The sequence below is a fragment of the Haemaphysalis longicornis genome, unplaced genomic scaffold (genome assembly GCF_048455015.1).
Source record: "Haemaphysalis longicornis isolate Haplotype H1 unplaced genomic scaffold, Haemaphysalis longicornis Haplotype H1 scaffold_14, whole genome shotgun sequence".
In the NCBI taxonomy this organism is placed as follows: Eukaryota; Metazoa; Arthropoda; class Arachnida; order Ixodida; family Ixodidae; genus Haemaphysalis; species Haemaphysalis longicornis.
In genome coordinates this window covers 15,325,914-15,352,045 of record NW_027526245.1, presented here as the reverse complement: position 1 = coordinate 15,352,045, position 26,132 = coordinate 15,325,914, and the positions used below count along the sequence as shown (strand labels likewise).

The window sequence follows — 26,132 nt, the reverse complement described above, 5'->3', positions numbered from 1 at the left end:
CTCAAATTGAGGAGCGACGGAGAAACGGATCGCTCGGTGCGCTCGCCATTTTTGATCACGACTATACGCCTCGAGCGCGGCCTGTAGGGGCGCCACTGAAATCCCCCTAGCGGCCCGTTTTGGAAGCAGCCGCGGGAGTCAGCGCCCCGCTCCCCAGTGCCGCCGCTGCTTTTGCGGCCCCTTCACGACTGAGATTTACCGTTTGCGGGCGTTTGAAATCCATGTTTATGTGGAGCAGTCACTCTGTTCGCAAATGGGGTATGTTTACGACAGTGTAAATGTTTCTGACGTGATCTAAGTGTGGTATATTCGGTCTGTATAGCGCCAGGTGTGTGTCACAGGCCAGCGTCGCGGAACCGGCGTATGATGGAGCCGATTGTAGTTACACTGACCTGAATTTACTACCTGTGTCTCCGTAACCACCGGTTACTTAGGTGTTCATGCTACGGCTATACACTACGATTTAAATCGGTTTGCACTTACATAATCAGCGGAGCACTCATACCTGAGAGCACGCCAGTTACGTTACGTTTGCCAATATTATACCTCAGATATTGATCACCACCATTTACAAGCCAGTCTGTGTTAATTTCGGGAATATTCAACAAAAGTACGATGGACAATGCATAATTATACGCCTCGAGCGCGGCCTGTAGGGGCGCCACTGAAATCCCCCTAGCGGCCCGTTTCGAAAGCAGGCGCGGGAGTCCCCGGCCCGCTCCCCCACGTCGCCGTTGCTTTTGGGGCTCGTTCAAGACAGCGATTTACCGCTTGTCCGCGTTCGAAATACCGAATAACGTGGAGCAGGCACTCCATTTGCAAGTGTAGTATGTTCACGAGAGTATAAACGTGTATGAGATCTATATGAGCGCCGCGCGTGTGTCACAGGCCGGCGTCCCGAAGCCAGCATTTGCATGCAGCTGATTGCAATTCCGCTGCCCTGAAATTTAGTGACTGTGTCTCCGTAAGCAGTGTTTCTTCCGATGGTCATGTTGCGGCCATACACACTATGATGTAAATCGACTTTGTGCACTTACAAAATCGAGCGGAGCACTCATACCTGACAGCACGCAAGTTACGCCTGCCAATATCACATATCAGATATTGATCAGTACCATGAACAAGTCAATGGGGCATAAATTTCACAAACATTGTACCAAAGACGTACGATGGATAATGCAAAATTACACTCCATAGTCAGAACACGACGACAAATTTAATGCTGGGTCGTCTTGTCCCGATGTGAGCGCTCGCAAAGATTCATCTGTTACATTTATCCTCCACGAGAAGCGCGAAGATGGGCTTATAGAGTAATCCGCGTCCGTGACCAAACTCTTCTTCGAAACACCGTCATATGAGTCATGACACAGGGAGACTTCAGATCTAGCATAAACCGAAATCAGAGACCCTTATCAGATACGACACTCTTCCAACGAGCCCGTGTGTACGAGATTTCGGCGCGCGTTAAGGCTCTAGGTGGTCAAAATTAATCCGGAGCCCTCCACTACGGCGTGCCTCATCGTCTCCGTTGCGTCGGTGCCTTAAACCCTGCAATCAATCAATCAACTCTTCCAACGACACCTCTTATCGCTTGTGAACTGCCTACCCTGCATTCTTCAAAAAATGAGTCCGCCGAGTGATAAGCCGTTTTTCAAGGCGAAAAACAAACGAAAAGTGAACACGCAGCTTGTGTGTGTGATTACTAGAACGTTCATTCGTTGATTTCGCTCCGCATTTGTAAACAACGATAGTTGAGCGTCCTCCTCCTCATCGCCCCCCCCCCCCCCCCCCCCCCCCATGTCTAGCGAAATATCAGTGCATTTCGCATGTAGTTGGTCTGGTGAATACTACCTTGCTCAAACAAACGTCTTTAGCATTTCAGAAGCTGCACTCGTTTTTTTTTTTCATTCCCGTACGACTATTCTATTTATTCCTTACTTGCAGACCATTCATTTTCCCGTGATTTCATTAACATATACCTTGGTTCTTACTATAAGGCATGAGTGGGCACATATCTGACTTAACATTTTCTTTTCTCTACTTAACATTTTCGCGTGGCTTATATTCCCATAAAAGGCACAAGTTTTTGTCAGCTATTGGGTTATCACGTCCCCGAAACATATTTTTCTACGACGTACATATTCGAAGCAAAGCCGCATTTGTTGTCTGCGCTGCAAAACGAACCAACCTCTTACAGTGCCAATATCAGGTCTAAACGAGGCGACAATAAATAGAATTCACTTGTGCTGACGTGTTCGAAGGAGACAGCGGTGATATGCTGCTGCCATCGCCGACGCCCGCAAGAGCGGCCAAGATGCGCGCAGAACCGCCTCCCCGGGTAGCTCTTGTTGGCGTTATAGCGCTCTACCAAGACGCAGCTGTTTTTTTTTAGCGGTGATATGCTGCTGCCATCGCCGACGCCCGCAAGAGCGGCCAAGATGCGCGCAGAACCGCCTCCCCGGGTAGCTCTTGTTGGCGTTATAGCGCTCTACCAAGACGCAGCTGTTTTTTTTTAAGTGCCCTAAACGTGCAGTTAGCTTACAGACGTCACCATAACAAGTTGCTTAGAGCGCGGAAAGGCAAAGAGAAGCGAAAGAAAACCAAAACACTGCATGACCACCTATCAGCCACGCAGCGCTAATCCCGCAAACGCCGCGGAGAAGCGGCGGCAGGCGGCGCAGCGATCGCGAATCTCGAGGCGTATACTCGGGGATCAGCACACGACAGAGTCGCCTTGTCGTGAAGTGAGCGCCCGCAAACATTCATCTGCTACATATATCCTCTGCGAGCAGCGCGGAGACGGGCTTAGACTATAATCCGTGTCCGCGACTAAATGCTTCTTCAAAATATCGTCATATGGCACAGGAAGCCTGCAGAATGAAGTAGAAACTGAATTCAGAGGGCCTTATCACATTGGTCGTTGGAATTCCAACGACACCTTTCATCGCTTGTTGAACAGCCTACCCTGTATACTTCCAAAAATGCGTGCGCCGTACGATCAGCTCTTCGTTGAAGTAGAAAAACGAAAGGAAAGTGAACGCGAGATTTGTGTGTGGGATTACTAAAACGTTCATTGCTGGATTCCGCTCCGCATTTGTACACAGCGTCCCCCTCCCCTGCCCCCCCCCCCCCCCCACCGATGTCTCGCGAAATACCAGTGCATTTCGCGTCTAGTGAACCCTACCTGGCTTAAGTTTCGACGAACATACGTATTTAGCATATCAGAAGCTGCGCTGTTTCTTTTTTTTTCCGTTAGAGCTATTATGTTTCTTAATTGCGCACTTTCACAGCATTTATTTTTCCGTGGTTTCATTAACTTGCCTTGGTTCTTGCTATATTGCGTGTGTGGGCACATATTTAACGACGCACAGGCTTGGAATATACTTAACATTTTCGCATGGTTTATATTCTTATAAAATGAATAAGTTATTGTCCAAGAGTGGGTAATCACATCCCCGAAACATATTTTTCTGCGACGTATATATTCTAAACGAAGCCGCATTCGTTGTCCACGCTGCAAAATGAAGCCAACCTTTCATTGTGCCAGCATTAGGTCTAAACGAGGCGAAAGTAGAATTCATTTGTGCCTGATGTTTTGGAGGTGACATGGGTGATATGTTGCTGCCGCCGCCGACGCACGGAAGAGCGGCGACGAAGCGCGCAGAACCGCGTCCCCAGGTAGCTCTTGGAGGCGATCGCGTACTCTACGAAGACGCAGCTGCTTTTTAAGTGACATAATGTACTCTTTGCCTATAGGCGTCACCATAACAAGTTTGTTTTAGGGCGCGGAAAGGCGAAAAGAAGCGAAACAGAGCCCAAACACTGCACGAGCCCCTATCAGCCACGCAGCGCAAATCCCGTCAACGCCGCGGAGAAGCGGCGGCAGGCGGCGCAGCGATCGGGAAGCTCGAGGCGTATAGGTCGAGGTTCTTCGGTCACGATTATAGGTCGACCCTCAATTTTTAAGCACATTTTCAGAAAAAAAAGGTCGACCTATATTCGAATAAATACGGTATACGTTGCAGAAAAATATGTTTCGGGGATGCGACTACCCGATCCCGGACAATAACTTATGCGTTTTATAAGAACATAAGCCATACAAAAATGAAGGGTGCAAGGGTATGCAATGAGTGTATATTTCTTGAAAGTGACGTTTTCTCTCTATGTTGCACATCTTGCATTCAATAAGCATGTGAAGAACTGAGAGCTGCCCCCCACACCGATGACAGTGTGGCTTGCTTGCGTCCGTTAAAAGGTATGAGTGTGTGATGTGTGTGTGGCCAATTCTCAATCTGCATAAGGCTACCTCCACAAATCTGTCATGTTTTTCAGCAGGGGGCTTTTCTATTTTGGGTTTAACGACATGTAGTTTATTCTCTGCTTCTCTGTCCCATTGTTGCTGCCAGTGGTCCCGCAGCTTCCTTTTTACAAAGGTTTCAGATCTTGATATGGGACCTTGTTTATGTCTATGCTGCTTCGAAGGGCGGCAGCTGCAGCACTATGGTCAGCAGCTTCATTTCCAGGAATACCGCAGTGGCCAGGAACCCAGCAGACTGTGACAATGAGTTTCAGGCCATAAGCAGAGTGGAGAGCTCTTAAAACACAATTAAAAGTAGGGTTTCTACTGACCTTCCCAGATGAGAGATTTGAGACGACACTGAGAGAGTCTGTGTATATAACTGACTTCTTAACTTTGTTTCGAAGAATGTGGTTCAAAGCCAGTAGAATACCGTGCGCCTCTGCAGTGAATATACTTGTGTTCCTGTTCATTGTTTTGCATATATATTAAGTAGGGGGCCATTTACAGCACAGGATACGGTTGTGGTAGTTTTCGAAGCATCTGTGTAAAATTCAGCTGCCTTGTATTTGTCACGGAGGAACAGAAAACGCTGAGTGATGACAAAGTTTGGTACATTTTCCTTTTGAATTTCTCTAAAGGACATGTCACAGTGAATTGGGAAAGTGTCCCACGGAGCGACCAAATCATAAACTGAGGTACAGTAGACATCAGTGAGAGGAACTTGGAACTCGCTGACGAGGTGTGAAACTGCCAGCGGGAAAGGTGGAGCTATGGATGGTCGGTTTTCAAAGAGATGATCAGTTGTGCTATTTTTCATTATGGTATTCAGAGGGTGTTCCTTCAGAGAACTCATCTTTGCGGCATACATCAGTGTACGTGCGCTGGTACCCTAGAGACCACTGGTTTGATTCAACATGAAGGGATGAAATAGGACTTGTTAGATATGCACCTGTGGCCAAGCGAAGCCCCAAGTTGTATACTGGGTCCAACATTTTCAGTGCTGTTGTGGTTGCGGACTGGTATACAATGCAGGCGTAGTCTATTCTTGACCTAACAACACTATTAAGAAGTTCCAGCAGACATTTTGTATCCGTACCCCAGGACTGATGAGATAGTACCTTTAAAATGTTCATTGTTTCAATGTTCAATGTTCAATGTTCATTATACTTTTAGTAATTTAATGTGTGGTATGAATGTGAGCTTGTGGTCGAGCAAAATACCTAGAAACCTGCGTCCCTTTTTCACTGGTATGGGCTGACCTCCTAACGTGATACAAGGAAGAGGTTGTACACCGCGTATCCTAGAAAAGACAACAACAGCACTTTTATCAGCGTTAAACTTTTTTAAAAGCATTTTTTTTTAACCATGTAACCAGCCTGTTGACACTTAATTGGATTTGACGTCCACATATCGACAGATTACAGGATTTAAAGCTAACTTGGATATCGTCTACGTAGGCAGAGTATGAAACAGTTCGAGGCAGCACAGTTTTAAAAGAGAACTCATTTTAACAATGAACAGTGCACAGCTCAGCACTCCTCCCTGGGGTACGCCATTTTCTTGAACAAATGTTCTAGAGAGGGCAGTCCCCACACGGACACGAAATGTGCGATCAGACAAATAGTCTTGAATAACATTGAGTATATTGCCACTAAGGCCAAACGACTGCAAGTCCAATAGAATGCCATATCGCCACGTTCTATCGTAGGCTTTCTCCATATCAAAGAATACAGAGAAGCAGTGCTGTTTATGGACAAAAGCGCCTTTAACATACGATTCAAACGCAACCAGATTATCTGTAGTTGATCTCCCAGACATAAACCCTGCCTGATTTTTGTCTAGAACACCATGAAACTCCAGAAGTAAAAAAGTCGCCGGTTTATCATTTTTTTAAGGAGCTTACACAAACAGCTGGTCAGGGCAATAGGCCTGTAACTAGCAGCAAAACACGTGTTCTTTTCCCTCTTTTAGAAGAGGTACAACGATTGCCTCTTTCCATGCTTTTGGAAAGCGGCCTTTCTGCCATATTTTGTTAAAGAGAAAGAGTATTGTGTAAGTGTGTCAATGTGTAAGTGCCTGATCATCTCATTGCTGATTCTGTCAGCTCCAGGGGCTGACTTACCACATGTGGACAATGCAGTAATTAGTTCGGACATCGTAAATGGTGCATTGTATCCTTCATTTGAGCGTTGGTTCACACAAAGGAGCTGGCGCTCAGCTGCTTTCTTGTGCTGTAAAAATGTTTGTGTGTAATGAGAGGAACTGAATACGTGTTCAAAATGTTTGCCGAGAGCATCTGCTTGGTCTTTTATTGTGTTACCCACACTATTTACAAGGGGAGTAGGGTTGGTCTTGCAGCCTTTTAGTTTCTTTATCCTAGTCCATACTTTGCGAGAGTCTGTGTAAGAGTTTATGGACGATACAAACCTTGTCCAACTTTCGTTTTTTGCTAAGCGCCGTGTCCGCTTTCCTTTGGCTTTTGCCCGTTTAAACTTAAGCAGGTTGTCTGCCGTAGGATAGCGGCGTAAGAGTGCCCATGCTTTATTCTGTTCGGAACGTGCACTCCTCATTCCACCATGGTCTAGGTTTGGGGAGGGTTTTAGGAGTGGTCTCTGGACTGCTTTTTTGAGCACAGTCAAGAATATGGGCTGTAATAAGTGAACTTGCTGCTTCAATACCTAAATGACTTATTAGTGAAGGGGTTAGTCCGGAAAGTTCTTTGAATGTTTTCCAGTCAGCTGCACGTTGCTTAAAAGTTCGAAGCGAATCGGTGTCTTGGGAGTTATTTCTTACAGCTAGTAGTTTCATGGGGAAATGGTCGGTGCCATAGGGGTTGTTAATTACATTCCACTCACAGGTGGGCAGTAAAATTGTGGAGCCAATTGCCAGGTCTATTGCAGAATATGTGTTGTGAGCCATGTTGTAGTATGTTGGATGTTTCTTATTAAAGATGCAACTGCCGGATGATGTGATGAACTTTTCAATTAGCCGCCCTCGCGCATCAGCTCGTGCAGATCCCCAGAGAGGGTTGTGGGCATTAAAATCCCCAATAATTAAAGGGGCACTGACACAAAATTTTGAAGGCGAGATAACTTCGGAGATAGATTGGTGGGAACACATATACATCATCCGCAAAATATCAGCGGCGAATACAGCCTAGAACATATTTAAAATCAATTTTAAAGTGTGCAAAACGCAACCGAGCAGCCAGCAGAGGACCACGCGCAATCGACATCCCGAGGATATTGTGTAAATAAACCACATCCAACACGTCACGAGTTTGTGTTTGCCGCTTCCGCACTGCCGGCGTTTTTCGCCAGCTCACCCGGCTCGCCGCTCCAATCGGAGGGCCGGAGGGCGGAGCTTCTGCTCTCGAGAACGAACGACCCGATCGTTGGCGGCGGAGGCGCCGTGATTTCGTCAGCTAATCGGGCAGCTGGCCGCGACCAAAGTTCTACAGCGATTTCAGGCACTTTGTTTCTATTACTGTTTATTACCATTGGATGCGAAAACGCGCCGAAGGCACGAAAAGCCCACTGAGCTAGCCGCACGGTCGCTGTGCAGGCGGCGGCCACGGCCGCGAAGTGGCCCAGGCCGGCGCAGGTAGCTCGAGTGATAGCTTGTTACCGCTGCACGAAATTGTCCCCAAGTCCCAGCCATGGTGGCTTACATGAGAAAGGAGTTAATGATGCGATGGCGGGTTGCATAAAAATTGTCATCTGCACGCTTACGAGAGCGGCACTCGAATATCCGCCGCAGTGCTAAGCCGAACACATCTGTAGGCGGACCTGTAGGCAGACCGGCCGGCTGCTCCCAGCAGCGCGTCTTGCCACCCGCCGTCTCGAGCGTCGCGCGTCGTTCTTTAGCCGCGGTAGCATTTTCGCAGCGCCTGCATCACATCCACGGTCGCTTTTTAATTAAGCGCCTCACGAGATCAGTACGTGGGGGCATTCGCAGAAACTGCCGTCGATGCGGATTCGACAGTGCTACGGCAGCTCTGCTCTGTGATATCCCTCCGACGGTCGCGTGGTCAGCTTTGTTCACACAAAATCCACAAAATCCATTGTTTCGCGGCACTCGCTGAAACCGAAACTGCGACTGGCTGCATTGAAAATGCCTCTAATTAAACAACCGTCGCACGCTGAAGCAAATGAGGTTTCTACAGGTTATAAGTAGGTCACTAGCTACTTATCGCAACAAAAAAAACAAGATGCAAAATTTTTGTGTCAGTGCCCCTTTAAGTAGGGTTCAGGTAGCTCATTGGTGAGGTTTTCGAATTCGACGCTGGATAGGCGATAGTCCGGTGGAATACAAAGAGAACACACTGTTATTAGTCTATCAAAAATTATGCCTCTAACGGCAACTGCTTCAAGTGAAGTTTGTAGCTGCAGGTGTTGACAAGCAACAGATTTTTGTACTATAATTGCCACACCACCAGACGGATGGTGGTAGTTCAGTCTCTCTTTACGAAATATAGTGTATTGTGTTAACAAGTTTGTCTGAGATGGGCGTAGGTGTGTTTCTTGGAGGCACAGTATTTTTGGTTTGTGATTTGAGAGTATATCATATATATCGTCAAGGTTGTTCAACAGCCCCCTACAATTCCACTGGATAACACTTTCAGCAGCCATAAATACCAAGAGAAGAGAAATACAGATCATGAATTGTTCTTTTTCCATTAAAAGGGTCATTAGTGAGGGAGTTTTGTTTTTTGGACCCTTTGAGTAGTTTACCTAGGTCGCCGAGTTAGTTCCCGGTGTAGTTATCTTGGACGACTTCGGTTTGTTTGACTTACCCCGACCAGCGAAACCCGGTGTAGTGATCTTGGACGACTTCAGTTTGTTTGACTTACCCCGACCAGCGGAACTGCGGCGCTCCTGTTGAGTTTCAGGAGCAGGTGTGCTTGGAGAGACATCCATGGCCTCATCCAAGGTTTCTGAAGGAGAAGTGTCAGTGGAGACACTGTTTGTGCTAGAGGCTGCAGCCACAGCACTGGACATTGCTGCAACAGCAGTGACCGCAGGAGCAGCCTTCTGCTGTTTTGCAGATGCCCGGGATGGAGCCAGATCATCACTCATCTGGACTGAGCTCGTGCTTGAGGCCTTAGGCACAGCCCCAGAGCTCGTGCTGGAGGCCTTAGGCGCAGCACAGGTGGTCGCGCTGGAAGCCTTAGGCACAGCACTAGAGGAGGGTGTAGCAGCAGAAGTCACGGGAGCAACTTTCTGCTGCTGAGCGGGGGGCTGTGGAGGGACCAGGTTGCACTGGGTGCCCGCATCCACCAGACGACACTCCACCCCCCAGCGAGCAGCGTCTGCGTAACTTCTGCTTGAAAGCAGGGCATGCTTCAGGCGTGCTTGTGCAAAGGTTAGGTTTTCGGTGACTTTGAGTTGGATTATTTCTTTTTCCTTTTTGAATGCGGGACATGCACGTGAGTATGCAGCGGGTGGTTCACCGCAGTTTGGACATTTCACTTGTTCTTTTTCGAAGTCATCACTGGTGTGGTCAGCACGTGCGCAGTGAGCACAGGTGGGTCGGCCACGACAAGACTGAGTTCCATGGCCATACATCTGGCACTTGAAACACCTTTCGAGGACTAGGCATGTAAGGGCATACTGGACAGGATATGAAGGCAGCATGGACGGATTCCGGAAGCGTTGGACGGTTGAAGGTCAGAACAACATGCTTAGTTCGGATTTCCTCACCTGCGCGACGCATGGTGATCCCCCGCACAGCCGTGACGCCCTGGTCCCTCAGTCCTTCAAGCAAATCCTCTTCTGTCTCGTGAAGCAGTTCCCTCTCAGAGATCACGCCTTGCGTTGTATTCAGGCTACGATGTGGTGTGACCGTTACTTTGAGTTCAGCCAGGGTGTCCTGTTTTAGTAGGTTTTGACTTTGGTCCTTTCGTTGCACCTCTATCAGCAGATCACCCGAGGCTAGTTTCTTTGCTTGGTAATCCCGGCCGACAACGCTTTCAAGGCACTTTGCAATGAGGAAGACAGATTTTTTTAGCAAGTGGTGCATTTTCGTCTTCAGAGTGGATAACAAGGTATTTTGTGAAAGTTTCACCTTGGGAGACTGGTTTCAGTTGAGTTACCTCGGTGCGGCCCCTTTTAGAAGGCCGATCAGTTTTTTTGGTGGGGATAGAAAAAGCCAAATCAATTCGGTGGCAGAGCCGGTCGCCCACCACCGAGCCCAACAAGGGAACGTGACGTTAAAGTACACGCTAACCGTTACCCTGCCGCTATAACCCTATACTTGGTACCAAGGTTGATATCCTTGCACAGTTTAACCCTTGCCGCCAGGAAGAATGTAGAGATCAGGAAGGAAGGAGATGACAAGACAGGGGTAGGAGAGGAGATAGGAAAATGAAAGAGCTGAGAGGAGGACAGGAAAAGGCGACTGGCTGATTCCCCCCGGGCGGGTCAGACCGGGGGCACAGTCTGCGAGAAGCGGGGGCCGAAGTGGCGTGTTGCCGCTGCTGGGGGGCCGTAAAGGTCCAAAACAACCCTGGCTTTGGCTCAGCCACCAGGATTCCCTTTTCCCCAGACACGGCAAAGCCACGCACAGCCGGGACGTGGGTGGGTCCAACCGTGGTGTTGCAAGACACCAAGTGCCTACAGCAGTAGGCACCCCTGCGGAGCTCGGGACCGTGGTGGCGCTACTAACCAAAACACCTCGAGTACACAAGGTGCCCCCTGCGGGGGCCCATACTGCAGAGCCTTTGCACATCAAAGTCTTTCGAAAGTTTCATAGCACCTGTATGCTGTCGGCCCGCCGCACCTAAGCCTACCACCAACGGACAAAAAGAGGCCTAACTTCCATCCAGCACCTCACCAAGGTGAAGTTCACGGGGCATGGATGCGGGTTCCATTGACTAACTGCAGCGTTTAGTAGTGACCAAAATGGAAAAAAAAAAAAAAGATAACAAAGTTGAAACCGAGTGAGGTCTGCTATCATATTTAATGAGGCGTTGCGGAAAAAGCACACATGAACTATCATCGGCTATCAATTCCATTGCCGGAGTGTTAAAACTTCATTCACACAATTTTCGCAACCAGTTTTAGTCCAAATTTCACTTTAAGTGGAGCGGTAACTACATAGCAGTTGTTTCCGGGCGACGGGCAAGCTTTTGAAACGTCAACAACTGGTTAATAAATGAACTGCAAAATCAAAACCTTGATTTTACAGAATTTGCAATTTAACGAAATTTGCGGCCGCAAGTACGACTTGGTTATATCGAGGTTTGCGCACAGCCCCCACTGTAACGCCTCATTGGTGCTGCAGGTTATGTGAATAAAGAAACAAACAGGACTGCCGCTCCTCCTTCCAGACTCACCGGAAGAACTCCTCGCGCTCCCTCTCGTCCAGCTCCGTCGTGATGTACTGTAGGGTGTGCTCGATGCGCGGGATGATCACTGCACAGGCAGAGGGGGGAGGGGGCAAAGCACTGCTGCGCTCAGCAAAGCACTGTTGCAGGTGGGCTGTTGCGAGACACACTAATCCCTCGCTAACTGCAAGTCACAAAATCCGGTTGCAAGCGACTCTTTCGTTATCAAGGAAAAATGGCCAACATTGAGTGCTTCCACAAAACATTTTTTTCTTCTCTTGAGCTAATCGACACGTTCAGTATTGCCATGCATGAAATTGTTCCTTGAAAAACATAGCAGCAGTTTTGTGAAAGGTACAGTTATTTGCAGCTTACTGGTCAAACAGAAAAAAAATGCACAGAGAAAGCACACACACAATACATATAGGCAATTGTACCGAGCCTAAGCATTATTTTAGGAATTCTAAGATATAGAAGTTGTTTCTACGTTTCTAAGCTATAATTAAATATATACATGAATGCCGTACACAGAGTTTTGGATTTTTACGGGCCACCAACCTACCAGCCCTGACAGCTGTGCCACTCCACGAAGCAACTCAAGAGTAAATCGGTCTCTCTAAAACATGCATTCAACCATACCTGTTTGCGTCCCGACACAAAATCACTATCGCTCCAGCAGTAAAAGAAAAGAAAAAAAAAAAAGAAAAAGCCGCGAGCATTTCTGTTTGTCATTCGATTTGAGCTGTGAGTTGCACTTTGATTATTCCCTGAATGAAACTGCAACTCACGGCTCAAATCGAATGCCGCCTGATGGTGGTGTGCGCACGGATGGACGGGGGCCTCGCATAGGTACTCTGCACCGTTACAGGCGAGGGAGTGAGCCGCTTGACTTTTGGGTACTCTCTCACGGTCAACTCTGTCTGGTCTACCAGACACAGGCTCGTATCCTGCCGGTGCCTGTGTGACTTTTTGCGATTGTAAATGCTACGTGCACGGACGCGGACGGACATTGTGAGGTCCTAAGGTGCATGCGCACCTAAAAAGCGGCGCACGCCACTTGGCAGCACTAATCTGACACGAGCGCCAGGCTATCTTGAAGGTGATAACGCGATATGGCCCGGTGCTTTGGCAAAATATCCCCGCCGCACGTTGTCCAGACCCTACACCCGAAAGTAAAACCGCAGCCGTCAGATAGGAACTGAGTTTTAAGAACCTGTAGGGACTTTGGTGTGTGAGAATGCTCAATTACTCCCGCATTCCTCCAAAGCGGTTCCGCTCTCGCGGCGGGTGTCGCGGCGTGCATGAGCGGCAAGAGGCGAGACCCGGCTGTTTCGTTTTCCTGTGCGCCGCATAGCCCATGGGAACGCGCTGCTGTCCGTCAAGGGAGCGGAGGAAGTGGGGGGTGGTGGTCGCCTTCTGTTTTTCTGCCAAAAAACCTGAGGGGACGCTCTCTCGGGTTCGGACCACCGAAGGAGGCAGAAGTAGGCCACCCCCGCTCCGTCGACCAGGGTCCCTTTGTTGTTTGTTGAAGCATACCCAGCCCGGGTAAGCTTGAACGACCTTTGCATTTTTGATGTACGCGTAACCAGAGTTATCCAGTGTGTTTTGTTTGTTTTAATTAGTCAATAAATGTGTTTGGTAGAGTCCGGATCTATGTTTTCGCCCGAACCCGCCGTGGCCGCTGTCCAGCGCGCCGCAACTTCTGATCGCTATCTCTCTAGCGCGGGAGCCACTAGGCGAAGCCCGCTTGGCCGACTGAGCGAGTACGGCGACCCCATATCTTGGCGCATTAACTCTTTCACGACGGCGCCATAGGCAATCGGAAGCCGGCGTCCGATGATTTTAAATCTCCCGCAAAATCTGAAACCCGCGCTCTACAGACAACTATCGCCATCTGGTGTGCTCATTGGCAACTGCTCTTTCAATTTCGGTTTCGTTTGTTAATGTGTCTCGTGTGGTGGCGGCGTAGCAAGAGAAATTTGAGCCGAAGGGGGAGGGGAGGAGGAGGAAAAATGGCGTCGGGTTCGCGCCGCACTCCGCACAGTCGGACTGCTGTAGCAAGCACTTCGGCAGCTCCTGCTGTCGATTTTTCCGATTCCAGCAGCAGTGAGGGGTCAAGCAATGATGTGGGATCTTCAGATTTCAGTTAGGACGATGAAGCTCCGGTTCAGGTGCCTCGCACTTCAACAAGCGCTGGCAGGTAATTTCGTTGTGACTCCGCGCTGTATTTATAAACAAAACGTGCTTCTTATCTGACGACTGCGGTTCTGATTTTGTGTTTAGGGTCTCGAGAACGTGCGGCGGGGATATTTTGCCAAATGCACCGCGCCGTATCGCGCTATCACCTTCAAGATAACCTTGCGCTCGTGTCAGATTAGCGCTGCAGGGCTCAGGTGCGACGCTTGTCAAGAGCGCTCGATTTTTTTTTTCTTGTTTTTTACAACCGAACTGATAAGGATTTTGTGCAAGGACACAAAAGAGTATACTGTAATTACCCGATTCTAACGCGCACCCGATTTTCCTGACAAAAAACCGAAAAAACTTGCACCTCCGATTGTAACGCGCACGGAACTGTGTGAGCAAGAAAAACGAATGCGAGAGAAACGGGTGATTTATTTCCCGAAGTAATCTCACTCATCTCACTCCTCGTCGCCCTCCGCTGACCACATCTCGTCCTCGGTGCCGTCAAGCACGTTCGCGATGCCACACTTCTGAACTAACGTTCAACCATGGTCGATGGGATCGTGGCCCACGCCTCACACGCCCATCCCACAAGCTTCTCCATAGGCGAACGCTTCAGCCGACCGCTCGTTTTGAACGCGTGAGAGCTGCTGCTGCCATTGCTGTTATCAAGCGCGCAAGTGGAACGATTTGACAGTTTGTGTGAACGCCGATAAAAAAGCCTAGGCGCCTATGCTTCCTGCGTGCGAAAAATCGTTGCTAAAAGCTTTAGCGCCATCGTGACTTGGCGATGGCGATGGGTGGAACGAAATTTTTGCTGTTTCGGTTTTGGTTTCGTATCCGATTCTAACTCGCATGTGATTTTTCGACCTATTTTTCCGGAAAAAAAGTGCGCGTTAGAATCGGGTAAGTATGGTACTTGGATGCACATTTTACAGACTCACTCACCCTTGAGTGCCCTCGCGGCGTGGCACAGCCGTCAGTTGCGCTAGGTTGACGGGCCCTCAAAAATCGAAAACTTGGTGTACACTGTTGATTTATATATTGAATCATAGCCAAGGATCGTAGGAACAATTTGTATATTTTAAAATACCTGAAATAATTTTTTGTCTCGGTAAAAGTGCGAATTTGTGTTTTTCGGATACTTTTCTTGGGGGCTTTTTTCTGATTACTTGACGAATAAGCTGTAAGTAATTGTACCTTTATCAAAACTGCTGCTTTGTGTTTGGAAGAGCAATCTATCAGCTACAATTTCATGCATAGCAAGGCTACGTGTGTCCAGTAGCTCAAGAGAAAAAAACGTTTTGTGGAAGCCCTTAAAATCGGCCGTTTTTCCGCCGTAACGAAAGAGTTAACGTGGGGCGGAATCGGCAGGCCTGGACCGAACCCGGGTGCAAGAACAAGGGACAAGGGCTGGCGAGCCTGACCTGCAGCCGCGCGAGCGTTGTCGGAGCTGTCAACTCAGCATCGTTTTCTGGACGGCGCCAATCGGTCAGGCATTTCCGCGGTTGGAACCGGGAACGGGGATTACAGACTTTTTTCGCACCCGGTACGGAAGACGCGGCCGCGAGCGTTTTGGTGGGAGATGGGTTGAGCCCGGAAGCAAGCCAGCGCCGGTTCTCAACGCCGCCCCCTGCCTCTACCGTTCCGGTTGGCGCTAGTCAGCCAACGAGAGAGGCACTCCTGCAGGACGCGATGCGCCTGCTTGAGAATATGGCGTCCGTAGGGATGAATAGCCTCCAGCGCAGGCGGGGAAGCCACGCGTAAAGGTGGACATCCCCAAGTACAGTGGCTACCACGACAGTGCCAGCACTACCAGCAGGCGACGGGGCTGACGGAGGCCGAATGTCTCAGCCGCATAGCCCCCGTTTCCCTGACGGACCAGGTGGCTCGATGGTTCAAGCTGGTGGGGGAGCGAGAGCAGACAATGGGGGGCTTCACAGCGAAATTCCGCGACGAGTTTCTCCCCGCAAACTACGAGTGGCGGCTGCGCCAGGACCTTGAGCTGCGTACCCGGCATCCAGATGAATCCCTGCTGGAGAGCGATGAAAGATCTTTATCGCTTCGCTGACCCCCAGGCCGAGCCACAAACGCAGAGAAGGTCGATCGCGTGACGCGACAGGCGCACCCGACATTTATGGCCTACTTGCGAGGAGGGAGGTTCAGGGATCTCGAGGAGCTCGCCGCAGAGGCGAAGTGCATTCAGGGCGACACTCTCGCCGCACATGCGTACCGGCCCCCACCGCCCGCGGCACACTCATTAGAGCCCCGCTGCGCGTGGAACGGAGGGCTCCCTTTGTCGCATCGGAGCAGACCAGATGCCACCGCTTCGTACACGGACGAGCAACCCCGAGTCGGGTTCGAACTTTCAGACCGGGCTCTGGGCGTGGCGGACTGCACCATCTGGCACGGAGAGTAGCCAGACGCAGAAAGAACGCAGTGGGGGAAGAAGGCCGGATAGGAGAGCTCGGCCGGCCGCAGGAAGCTCGGCGGGACAGGAATGGCGGGCACGAGGCCGGAGATAGCCAGAGCCAGGTTCGTCAGAACTTCGGCAGGCAGTGCTACCGTTGTGGCCAACCAGGGCACTTCGCCCGCGAGTACAGGCGCTCACCTGTCCATCAGCAGTCGAGAGCGGGAAACGGCCAAGGCCGCCGTTAACAAACACCGAACAGCTGACGGCGGCTACGAGCTGTACCGAGTTACTTGCGCCGCTGGCTTGCCGTGAAGGACAACCTGCCGACTCACCAGCACCATTCATTGAGCTGACGATAGCTGGAAAGAAATTTACCGCATTGCTGGACACAGGAGCAAGTGCTGCGTTGTTCGGCGATGCCACGCAGTTTGTAGGCAAGGGGCTCGCTCACTGCCGACTCCATGGCTGCTGCATCCGAGGCATTGGGCGGCCCGTCTCGCCATTTGCGTTTTATTGGGACCCCATTTCGGCGATTGCGTCTCCCAAAATCTACCTCTACAACTAAAATTTCGCGCCTAGTTCTCCGTGAAACTTCGTTACATTGAAATTCCGGGGGGAAACGGGACTTCATTACACAGAGGGTGAAAATACATGGTGTGCATACACTTGAAGTTAAAAAAATTCCGTGGTTCGTTACATCGAGGGTTCGTTACATTGAGGTTAGACTGTGTATAAAAACTTGTCCCCAGCTAAAAACAAAATCTGAATCGCAGGCTTTCCTTTTCCTTTATGTGTTTTTTCAATTCACCACTCTATTCTGCTCGAAGGTGCCATCTGTTGGGATGCACAACAGGTAGAACCTGGCTTCGCGTTGCAGAGGTCGGCAGTTCAATTCGCCCTATTTTGTAAGGTGCCGTTGGCATATTTGGAAACTGAAATCGAATATTTTGGCAGAACAAATGCCCCTGTTTCAGGCAGAATCGTCAAAGCTCCTTCACTGGGTCTGGTTATTGGACACTGCTGTTGATTCTGGGCATGGAGGCTCAGTTAGCCACACTGAGAGCAACACAGCGGCGGCGTGTCTTAAAAATTTTTAGCATAGTGTTTAAAAATACATATACAATTTAAACTTATACAAATACTTGTGTTAAAAGGTTTTCAATTAGCGAATAAACGTTTCAGCAGTTACAGTAGCTGCTAGGTTTGCAGGTCACGCGACCGGGACGCATATTGTAGTGTCAAGAAGTTTCCACACTACGAACCGCCACCCTTCCTATTTCAGGAAGTTTGCTGCCCAATTTAAATTATTTCCGCCGGTGTGTTTAAAATTGCTGGTGGTTACCGGGCTATATAAAACGCCGGCTTTCATATGAGCCGGAGAACATATACGTGCGAAAACGGGTAGTCCGTCCCTTTAGAACTCGTAGCTACAGCGCTCGGGCCCCCCCCCCCCCCCGAGACCCAGAGGGATCAGGCCCCTCACCAAACTCGATGGCGTTGACGCGCCGGTTGGTGATCTTGATGACGCTGTCGAGGGTGACAAAGGAGGTCTGCAGCGAGGCCAGCTCGACGAGCAGCTTGACCGCCTCGTAGTAGTTCTTCTTCAGCTTGCCCAGCTTCTGGCCGCCCCGCGCCAGCCCCGCCAGCTCGTTCGTGTCCGTGCCCTCCTGGTAGCACTCGAAGATGGGCAGGGTCACCCCTGCGAGGCGAAAGGGGGGGCAGGCAGGGTCACCCCGGCACACCACCAGCGAGACTCCCCCCTGTTGCACCAACTGTGATGAGCACTGTGCAGTACCCTGCCAGAGCCACCCTCGACGGCACCACTACCTGTGAAACATCCCGCGATACATTTCCTTGCAGCCAAATACAGTAGACGACCGATTTTTCGGACCTGGTGAGGAACAACAGAGCAGTCCACTCCTATGGGACAAGTGGCAGTTCCCTGGGAAAGTCTGCAATATCCCGCAAGCCCGAAAAAACGGTCGGCCAGTGGAGCTGTTGCCCAGACCCTTGAGGCAGCGCCACAAGAGATGCTCCGAAATGGAATCTAGTGTACGACAAGCACATGCGGCAAGCTGCAGGAAGAGATGCTGAACAACAAGAGTGCCAAGGCACTGCTGCCGTGTTCGCGCGTCCTGCTAGCGTGCCCCAGAGTGCAAGAAAGCTGCCTCGGACAAGCCACAGCGTGAGCCTTAAACAAGGGACCGACTGGCAGAGAGTGCATGAAAGCTGCATAGAGGCACCGTAGCGGGGAAAGATACACGGTTAGGGGTTGTGCATCTGTAAAACGGAAGCAGTGCTACGGAGGAAAATGAGGAAATGGTAAACTGCTTGAGAAGAGATATAAACGCGTTCAAAGATGCGGGTGAAATAATCTTAGTTGGAGATATGATGGATACACAGACCACAGCGGTTCTCTAGTGATAGATCTATGTCAGGAAAACCGGCTTGTAATAGTGAACACAGAAAACAAGTGTGACGGACAAATAACGTGGGAAAGCGGTAACAGACAGCCTATACTCGGTGACAACTTAAAGGAGCCATGAAGAGAAAACAAAAGTTTGTTTTATTCGAAAGATTAGGTGTTTCATAGTACCCCAAGCGCTTTCCCGGAAGCAAATGATGCTTTATTCACTGAGAAATAAGGCAATTTAAGCCAAAATTTTTAATCTCCCGCTAAAATTGAACATTCCGTGACGTGTACAATGGCGTCATAGAGCCGGTCCATGAAACAGATACTTAGTATGTCGACTCCATATAGCACCCACACGCGGGAGTCGATCGAGACGGCGGCCATTTTAAAAATACTAGTAAAACCTAGTGCACCCGCAGCCCTAGTCATGGAATCGCCTGATCCGAAGAACAAAACTCTCGCCGAGGAGCTCGGGCTTGCATTTAACAACCTCACACCACAAAAACGCTCAATGCTTCTAAGTGCACGATCGGCAAGAGTTGTGGGATACGCGGTGGACGGGAAAGCGACCATTCCGCGATAGCCACAACAGACGAACGCCCAGCCGTCGGCACCGCTGCCTCGTCAGCCCCGTCGCGACGGACGAATATAGACTGGTACGTATGTGCCGTATTTTGATTACGGTTAATAATAGTTCAATTTCAGTAGCAGAATCACTTATGCCAGTTGGCCGGTGTCGTGTATGGAAAGCCGTTCGCGCGAGCTCTCTGCTTCGACCAGAAAGATACGAGCGTCAATGCGCGGTGTTTACGGCATTTTTTTCCCCAAGGTCAGAGCGATTTGACGAAGTCGGCGACGAGCGCCAGCATGTCCCAGGAGTGAGCTAACGTAAGGGTCCCTGCCGTAACTGAACAAACTGAAGTTTTCAGTGGTTGTAAACTGGAAACGAGCTCGTAACGACAGCAGCAAGCCAACACCATTCGAAACTTACGCGACGACTGGCACTATCTCGTCGCTTCTTGCTGTTCCTTACTCCCCTCGTTTCTATTTTTACCTTTGCTGGTTGGCGATATGACGGCCAACCTCCTGTGAAGGGATTACGATACGAAGCAAGGTCGCGGCTGTGCGTGCTGGAACGGTTCGTTGGCCCCGAAGAGCCTCGAACCCGAAAATTCGTCTGCACGACGGCGAGATGTCGAGCTCGGCCGCGGCGCTAGTTTCGTACGCATTGGCGCACACGCTTGCGAGTTCGTTCAGACCTTCAACCGTTTACTCCACCGTTCTTTGTCATAAAAAGAATGTGCAGTATGTTTCACGGGCATTTAGCTCGCTATGCAAGCTGTAAGCCCTGCCTAACATGCGTTTGCTTTTGCCGGCCTCCGCCAATCGCAGAGCATTCCCAAGTGACATCACAGGTTCTGTTGCGGAAAATGAGCTGGTGGGTCGCATGGTCATTTCCTTTTTTCGTAATTATGTAGCTTATTTGAGCGAAGTTTGCGTTATAAGTGGTGTCGTTATGGTTGTAACGAGGCAATGTTTCGAATGAACCAAACTTGTGTTTTCTCTTCATGGCTCCTTTAAGAACGGCACCGGAAGTTGCCGCTGTGCCTTATCACCGTAGCCGGATGTTTCTCCGCGCGACGCAAGTGGGGCGTTACTGGGAATATTTTGAACATGGCATGAGCCGTTCCCATGATTTTTTGGACTTAATATGCTTATGAACGACTCCAGTGAGGACAAACAAACTGCGTGAGACAAGGCAGACGATATGACGCATTCATAGCAAACCCCTTTCAAAACGCGCGCGCACTGACGTCACGAGTCCAGCGCTTTGGCGGAGTGATACACTACATAAAGGTGGTGCCGTTCTTGAGTTGTAACCGAGTATAGCATGGACTATAGTCTAGTCTCGGAGACAGTACACAAAAGGTTGTACGAAATGAGGACAGATGAAAATGGAACAGACAGCCTGGAAAGCGACCACAAGCGGCTTACCTTGCACTTTGGAGGCGCCACCCGGACAAATTTAGAGATAGGTACAACCAACTTGAACAATGAGCAGTCAAAGATCATCGCTGATAGGATGGAAGATGAAATCAATAGCCAGGCAATTGTGACGAAATGGTTGCATTCATAAAGGGCAAGATGCTGAATGAAGCAACGAAACCGATGGAAAGGAAAGAGAAAGCTGAGAAGCTGGTGGAGTAAGGAAATAAAAGAGGCTATTGACCAATGAAAAGGGGCGTACAGAGAAGAGGCAAAAATAGCTGGCATGGAACTAACGGGGAAAAAAACTACAAGTGCAGAAAATGGTGCAAGCAAAGATCAAGCAGAAAAGCGAAAAATGGATGGCAGAATACGAGAGGAGGACAAAATCGCATCCAAGAAGTTTTGGAACCATGTAACATTACAAAGCTCAAAAAACGATATCCATCAAAAATTCTTGATTGATTAGGAGGGGAAACAAGATGGAGAGTACGCGTTGGCGCACATCCATCGAGTGATTAGAGAGAAGTTTAGGGCAATGTAGGCAGGGAAGCCTGCACCGATAACACTAGCGCCACAGAAGACGGCAGAAAGGAAAACAAAGTTTGAGCAAGCTTGATTGGAAAAAAGACGAGCAAACGGCTTCCCCCCGACAGGCCGGACAGAATACCAATGCGACTGGTAGATCTGCTTGGGCCTAAAAGTAAAACATCGTTTACGAGGGCAATAGATAAGGTGACACAAACCAAACAAATACCGGGGAACTGGCCAGAAAGTAGGATGAATGTAATATATAAAGGCCGAGGCAACAAAGCCAGTATTGATTCATACAGTAACGTCAGTGGTGTATACATTCGTAATGCAGGCGATAAAATCAGAAATTCCAGCATGGATGGAAGAAAATGAAATCCTTGGGCTACTGCAGAATGGATTTAGACAAGACAAGGACCATTTAGACAAGGATTTAGACAAGACGCATGATAATTGACAACACAATGCATGGAAATTGCAAAAGTTATGGATTACGTTCTTGTAAAGGGGCATATGACAACGTAAACAGAGAACTGCTGTGGAGAATGCTGAAACTCCAGGGATTAGATGACGAGTGAATACAGTTCCTTATAGCAATCTATAAAGATAATAGAGTGCCCCTTGCATGGGAAGAACAGAAATGCGCCCAGCAGGTCAACACCCATAGGGGACTGAAACAGGGATGCCCTTTGAGCCCAATACTGTTTATGCTTTACATGGCAGGGTTAGAAAGAACCTGTAAGGAAGTCAAGTAGCGTATTCTAGGAATGTTATAAGCAGACGACATTTTTCTGTTATCTCATAACCAGACCGATATGCGACGGCTCTTAAATATTATCGGCCAGGAAGCCACCAACCTCGGGTTAAATTTTAGCGCAGAAAAATCGGGAATAATGGTTTTCAATGACGCTACCACTGACGCAGTGTCTATCCAGCAAGGCGAATTAGCCAGAGTGAAGGAATATAAATATTTGGGAGTGTGGATAAACGAAGGGGATAACTACTTAAGAACTCATGAGGAGCAACTTAAGGTTAAGGGAAAGCGAAACGCAGCTATAACGAAGCATAGAGTTTTGTGGGGGTATAACAAATATGAAGTTGTAAGAGGAATGTGGAAAGTAGGAATGGTTCTGGGTCTCACGTTTGCGAATGCTGTACTCTGCTTAAAATCAGACGTTCTATCAGGCCTAGAAGTGAACCAGAGAACGGCAGGCCGTTTGGCCTTAGGCGCGCATGGGAAAACGACTAACAAAGCAGTGCAGGGGAAAATGGGCTGGGCGTCGTTTGAAGTTCGAGAAGCGCAGAGCAAAATGTGTTTTGAGAGGAGGTTGAGAGGAGTGGATCAACGTAGGTGGGCAGCTAAGGTTTTTAGATACCTATACTTGAAAAGGGTGGCCATGCAGTGGTTAAGGAAGACTAGAAGGCTAACGATGAAATACGGAAAGAACAGGGGAGAATCCAAAACAGCCAAGGTAACCAGAAAAGAGGCAAGGCCGATAGAAACGAATGGAAGCTAAAACGTCCTTAGAGATGTACAGGGCTGAGAAATCACATCAGAAAGGAAAATTTCTACGATAATTCCCAGGGCAGTGCCTTGCTTTTTGAGGCTAGAGCAGGTTGCTTGAAAACCAAGACCTTTGTGGGCAAGTATTCACAATATGATGGGGTATGCATGGTCTGCGAAAAAGAAACAAACTATGCAGCACATAGTGCTAGAATGAAGGGTATCCATCCAAATCTACATGAGGGAAATATTCGGCTTCCACAAGCCCTAGGACATAGCTCGGCAAAACTGGATGCCACTCACTCCCGCTCACTCAAAAAGATATATTTATCCTAACGCACTCACTCGCACCCGCCACTCCGCCCTCACCACGCGCACTCATGCTCGCCACTCCGCCTTTACTACTCCCACTCACTCGCGCTCATGCTGGCCACTCGCCACCACCACTCGCACTCACTCATGTTCACACTCACCACTCCGCTCTCACAACTCACACTCACTCGCGCTCATGCTCGCCCCTCGGGCCTCACTACTCGCACTCACTCCCACTCACGCTCGCCACTCGTGCCCAGCACTCGCACTCCCTCGCGCTCACGCTCACCACTCGTCGTCACAACTCGCACTCACTCACGCTCACGCTCACCACTCGCATTCGCCGCTTACACTCCCTTGCACTCGCACTCTCCACTTGCAATGGCAACAGGTCATCAACCTTCAGCAAAGAAAGCGACCTTTGCAGAAACTGCCCAACAACATGTTGCCATGTGCTGCGCTCAGAGACGATCGCTCTGAAAGGGCTTCCCGTAGGCTTGTGCGAATAGTGATATTTTAGTTTGAAGTGAATTCGAAACGAATAGTCGTAGGGTCGAATACTTTCGAAGCAAATTCGAATAGCTGTCAGGTGTCACTGAGCTTCCTGTCACTGAGACATTCTGGTAAAAAAGTTTTACAGTAAAATCTCGATGATACGGAACTCGTGGGACCGCAAAAAATATTCGTATCATCCGAAATTCGTATGACCCTACACAGATTGAAAAATTGAGCACTGAAAAAAAGTTTTCGTTTATTTCTTTTAATACTTTCGCGTGAAGAAATCCGTGACATTTTTCTGCTTTTTTTTTTAACCTCGATGTCGCCGAGCGGTAATTTCTGGACTTTCATCTCCTCACTGGCGGTGCCCAAGCTCACTACAGGAGCGTTTTTGCACGAGATTCGTGCGCGTCGGCGTTGCGCGCACAATTTTCACGCCCGCCTCGGCGATTCCGCGCCTGTGGTCGCCTGTGCCTCGGTCAGAAAATGACGCGCGTGGCAGAGAGAGGAGCCTGACTATTTGCGCCAATGGGAAGGCGTGCGCCTCAGGGCGGCAGTTTCGAAGCGCTCAAGACAGCTGGCTGCATGGAGGCTGCATGCATGGCCGGCTGGCTCCACCGGAGATGTTTAGGCTTAGCACCCCGGCAGATATTTCTTTGGCGCTTTCACTAGCGGCGCGGATGATTTTTTATAGAACCGTTTTCGTCCACATTATTAGCTCATTTACCGCACGAGAAACTTCGTGTGTGCTTTGAACGGCATTTTAACTCTTTCGGGACCGCTCCATAGGCCATCGATCACATATGATCGATGGTTTCGCGAGCCTGCAGAATACAAATTTTCGCTCGATGGAACACCTAGCGACATCTAGGAGATAGTTTGAAAACTGGAGTTTTCTCTTTTGTGAAGTTTCTTTTTTTATCGCCAGGCGGCAACGCGTCAAATATTTTATTCTGACGGGTAGTGGTTTCGAATGTAAACAAACATGGCGTCATACTCGTGCGAGCGCGATAAGAAATCCGCCTCGTCTCGGCTCGCATATCTTCGCCTTCTACTGTGGATTTTAACGATGAGAGTGGCAGTGAAGAGTTGAAATGCGGCTTTAGAGATCGGATTTCAGCTCGAGTGAGGATTCAGGTGTCGATCAGCCTGGAACATCAAATCGCGCTCAAAGGTGGGTGTTGGTTTCGGTTTCAATTGGCCCTGGAGTAGGTATGTGCGCTCGAACTATGTTCTGGCTGGTTTATATTTATTCGCTAGGGTGTTAACTACCTATGGTGGTGATCTCCTGCCACCAGCGCAGAAACGGATCAAGTTTTCGCCGAGACAGGAGCCCGGCGTGTACCTGGGCGACGACGTAGCCATGGCCCTAGTGCCAAAGAGATCACACACAAAACAAAAACCAGTTACACCTAGCCGCATCAAACTTTTTCAATGAAGAAACAAAGCATTGTGTTAGATTTTGTATATCCTGAAATAATTTTATTCGTTTTCAATATTTTTATATTTACGCTTTTTTCTATCTTTTTCTGTAGTTTTTTTACGAAGTTCTTAGTTTCAGATTTTTTCATGGTTCTATCGTCAGTGTTGAAGTAAAACTTGGTATTGTATGTAAAAGAACATATAATTAGCTGCATTTTGGTATATGCTAAGGCAGGATGGTGCCTTTGCTTTATGTAAAAAAAAATTTGTACCGAGACCTCCCTTTTTCACCACTTTTTCCGGCGGTCCCGAAAGAGTTAAAGGAGCCATGAAGAGAAAATACAACTTCGTTTAATTTGAAAGAACTAGGATTCAGTATCTCAATCAGCTCCATTACATCCACAAAAGATGTTTTTTTAACGAAAAAAAAGCAAGAAGTATTTAAAAACTTTCAAATTTCGCGCCACAGTGACGTGTTATGAGCAAGAATGACGTCATACGGGCCAACAATAAAACATAATTTTCCGTGCGTTAACTGCACGTTAGGATTCAAGTGATGCGGGAAAATGGAACTAAAGGCCCCATTATAGACGTCCAGTCATGTGTCGTCGCGACAGGTCAGTTAGGCGGCCGCCAATCACACAAACAAGGTTCCGTGACGTCATAGAAAAGTTGCGGGAAATTGGCTAGGGGGTCGCGACTGCTTCACACGTTTTCTTTAATATCTCCGAAGATTGCGATGATATTGGTATCATTGTTATCGGGACTAAGCAGTCTTCCTAATGAACCCAACTTGTATTTTGTCTTCATGGCTCCTTTAAGTAGCGGTTAGAAGCGGTGGCTCGAGCGCCTCGGACCACTTCGCGACCGAAGCTGCCGCCTGGTTGCGGCGGCCGGTCGCGCTCTGCGCAGCGTGCGGGTGGTTTCGCGGCAGTGTCAGCGCGCCTGTGGAGCCCGCGGCGCGCTTCCGCGAGCAGAAAACAACAGCCCCGCTGTTCCTGGAGAAAGAGCCCATACGTCGGACTCTCGCTCGTTCGGCGGCAGTCGGGCGCCTCGCCGCCTCGTTCGTATCATCCGCCGGGCCGCGCAGGCCCGTTCGTGGGAGCCGAAATTTTTCCCATTGCAAATGTTTGCAATGGGAACAATTTCATCGTTTGAAACAATGAAACAGGAACCTCGACTACCCTGCCGAACATGCACGCGTAAGGAGGCTACGACAACACTCTGAATGTGGCTTAGCTTGTC

The 26,132-nt window shown here is 49.2% G+C and overlaps 1 protein-coding gene across 1 annotated transcript in view; it reads right to left on the bottom strand.

Moving 5' to 3' along the window:
- The window catches only part of LOC144165163 (V-type proton ATPase subunit D-like), a 67,205-nt gene that overhangs the window by 21,355 nt on the left and 19,718 nt on the right, over positions 1-26,132 (bottom strand). Inside the window, exons 4-5 of the mRNA XM_077695267.1 lie at positions 17,705-17,920; positions 11,637-11,715 (exon numbers count right to left, since the gene is read on the bottom strand). Of these exons, the coding sequence (XP_077551393.1) occupies positions 11,637-11,715; positions 17,705-17,920 (295 nt within the window). The remainder of the gene's footprint in view (positions 1-11,636; positions 11,716-17,704; positions 17,921-26,132) is intronic.